Source organism: Triticum aestivum, chromosome 1D (genome assembly GCF_018294505.1).
Source record: "Triticum aestivum cultivar Chinese Spring chromosome 1D, IWGSC CS RefSeq v2.1, whole genome shotgun sequence".
Lineage (NCBI taxonomy): Eukaryota > Viridiplantae > Streptophyta > Magnoliopsida > Poales > Poaceae > Triticum > Triticum aestivum.
This window is the reverse complement of record NC_057796.1, coordinates 447848389-447850600: the sequence shown is the minus strand read 5'-3', so window position 1 is coordinate 447850600 and position 2212 is coordinate 447848389. Positions and strand designations below refer to the sequence as shown.

Here is a 2212-nt window from a genome sequence, read left to right as displayed (position 1 = left end):
CCAACGACAGCTCGAATCAAAGAGGCCTTAATAGAGGGAGTACAGCGAACAGATTGTTGGTCGGATGGATGGAGTGGGTAACAAAACACTCGGGGACCAAATCCTCACTCTTAAGTTAAATTATATTTTAGCTAAGAAATATACAATCATTAATTAATGGGTATTTAATTTTAGTGCATATTGCATTCTGGAAAATCGTTTGGACAAAAAATGATGTACATTACTTATTGTCAATTCTATGCACCCAAAGATCTCGTCAAATATGATGTACTGTACTGTGCTACTTGCTGGTCGTTGCTGGTTTCCGTTTTCGGAAAAGTGATCGAGTAGACGCGCTTTCAAGTTGTTGGTGGTTTCCGTCTTCGGCAAGCGGTGCTGGCCACTTAAGGCCACAAGCCACCAGTAGTGGTGCGGTGGCTGAGAGTAGTTACTAGCTCCTTCCTTGCAAACTTTCTCCTTCAAGCACTGCGGTGGCTCCTCCTCTCCGCCGGCGATGGGTGGTTCCAGCAGCTTCCTCTGCCCGGGGGCAAGGAAGGAAGTCCCACCGCCTCCCCGGGCTGATTCCCACAGCAGCAGCAGCAGCGTGGCCGCCACCGCGGCACGAACCTTGGCCTTCGACGAGCTCGCCGCGGCGACCAGAAACTTCAGAGACGACTTCCGCATCATTCGGCAGGCGAGTCTCTACAAAGGCTACCTAGGAGCCTCAATCAGGTGATGATCCTGGCTAGCTAGCTAATCCATACTTCACTTAGTTTCATATAGTATGTACCATGCATGATGTCATGATCGACGTGCATGAGGCGGAAATTGATGTATGAGTGGGTCATCATACAATATTCGTTTTAGGTTGTTGCTATAAAGTGCAGCATGCCTTTGATCCTAGTGGATCATCATCATCATCATCATCAGAGCAACTCAACAAGGAGTTTCTTGCCCGTGTCCTGACGCTGAGCTCGCTGCGCCACCCGAATGTCGTCAACCTCGTTGGCTTCTGCGCGGACGGCAATCGCGGGATCTTGGTTCACGAGTACATGCCATTGGGTTCTCTCCAAAATCACCTCCATGGTATTTATTGGTATACCAAAACCCAGTAAATTAATTTTGCCCACGATTCAATCGCTTGAGTCCGTGTTGATTAACTAACCACCGGATCGATCTTGTGCTCAACAGATCGGTCTCCTGGCAAAGCACTGCTAGACTAGAACACAAGGATAAACATAGCTGCCGGCGTGGCCAAGGGTTTGGAGTATCTGCACCACCAAGGTGTGGTGTACCGCAAACCCATGAGTAGCTCGGACATCTTGCTCGGAGATGGCTACCACCCAAAGCTGTCGCAGTATGGTTTGGCAAAGCTTCACCAGCTAGCTGCAGAGGAAGAGACCTTCACGCTAAGTACTAATATTGCCCCCGAGATGTTAGCTACTGGGAGGGTGACCACCAAGTCGAACGTGTACAGCTTCGGCGGCGTGCTGCTGGAGTTGATCACGGGACGGACCCCCTTCGACCCCGCCCAGGCCGTCGCCGAGGATCGGAACCTTGGCATATGGGTAAGTTAACTATAGCCAAGCCCGTGGTTCACATATTTGCTGGTTTTTGTTGATTTGTTTGGCCTGTTGGATCAGGCCACACGGTTGATGAAGGACAGGAGCCAGTTCCGCTGGATGGCAGACCCGGCGCTGCAGGACCGGTATCCGTCCATGGATTTGCACAAGGCACTGAAAGTTGCTTCCATGTGCATCCACCAACGGCCGGCCATGAGATCCCCCATTGGCGCCGTCGTTGCAGCTCTGTCTCGCCTTGCCGCCTGCGACGATCATCCACCTGAATCATCACACCACGCGGCGCCTCGTTAACCTAGCGCGAAACGTGCGGATGTTAATTGGCCCGTATTAATAATGGACTTAGAAGTTGACTTGGTTCTAGAGGTGGAACGGTGTGCGTACGGCGTAAGCAGGATCGGGAAGTTTCAGCTGATGAACCGATCCATGCTGATACCCTACATTCATTCCGCTGGTGCATGCAAGGGTTTCGGCTCAAGGCTTGTGGTAGATACTACTATGTCCCTGTGATGCCTGTACTTCAGTCGGCGTTGTCGTTATGATAGTCGAGCTTAGGTCGTTTCTCTTTGGGGCTGGGTTCAGATCTTACAGTGGTTTGTTTTTGCTTTTTGCCTTGTATACGTAGTTGTGTTGTATCTCTAGCCGCCCCTCCT

At 50.9% G+C, this 2212-nt stretch overlaps 1 protein-coding gene across 3 annotated transcripts; it reads left to right on the top strand.

Moving 5' to 3' along the window:
* The first annotated feature begins 429 nt into the window (after window positions 1–429).
* Window positions 430–2130, top strand: LOC123174286 (serine/threonine-protein kinase PBL27-like). 3 transcript variants are annotated; one of them, XM_044590032.1, is made up of 4 exons: window positions 430–711; window positions 847–1065; window positions 1171–1547; window positions 1623–2130. In XM_044590032.1, exons 3-4 carry the CDS (start codon window positions 1284–1286, stop codon window positions 1851–1853), a joined length of 495 nt encoding a protein of 164 aa, XP_044445967.1. In that variant the 5' UTR covers window positions 430–711; window positions 847–1065; window positions 1171–1283; the 3' UTR covers window positions 1854–2130. The 3 variants fall into 3 exon arrangements, with proteins under 3 accessions (XP_044445967.1, XP_044445965.1, XP_044445966.1); XM_044590030.1 differs by having other exon boundaries at window positions 430–1065; XM_044590031.1 differs by having other exon boundaries at window positions 430–1075.
* The last annotated feature ends 82 nt before the right edge of the window (window positions 2131–2212 follow it).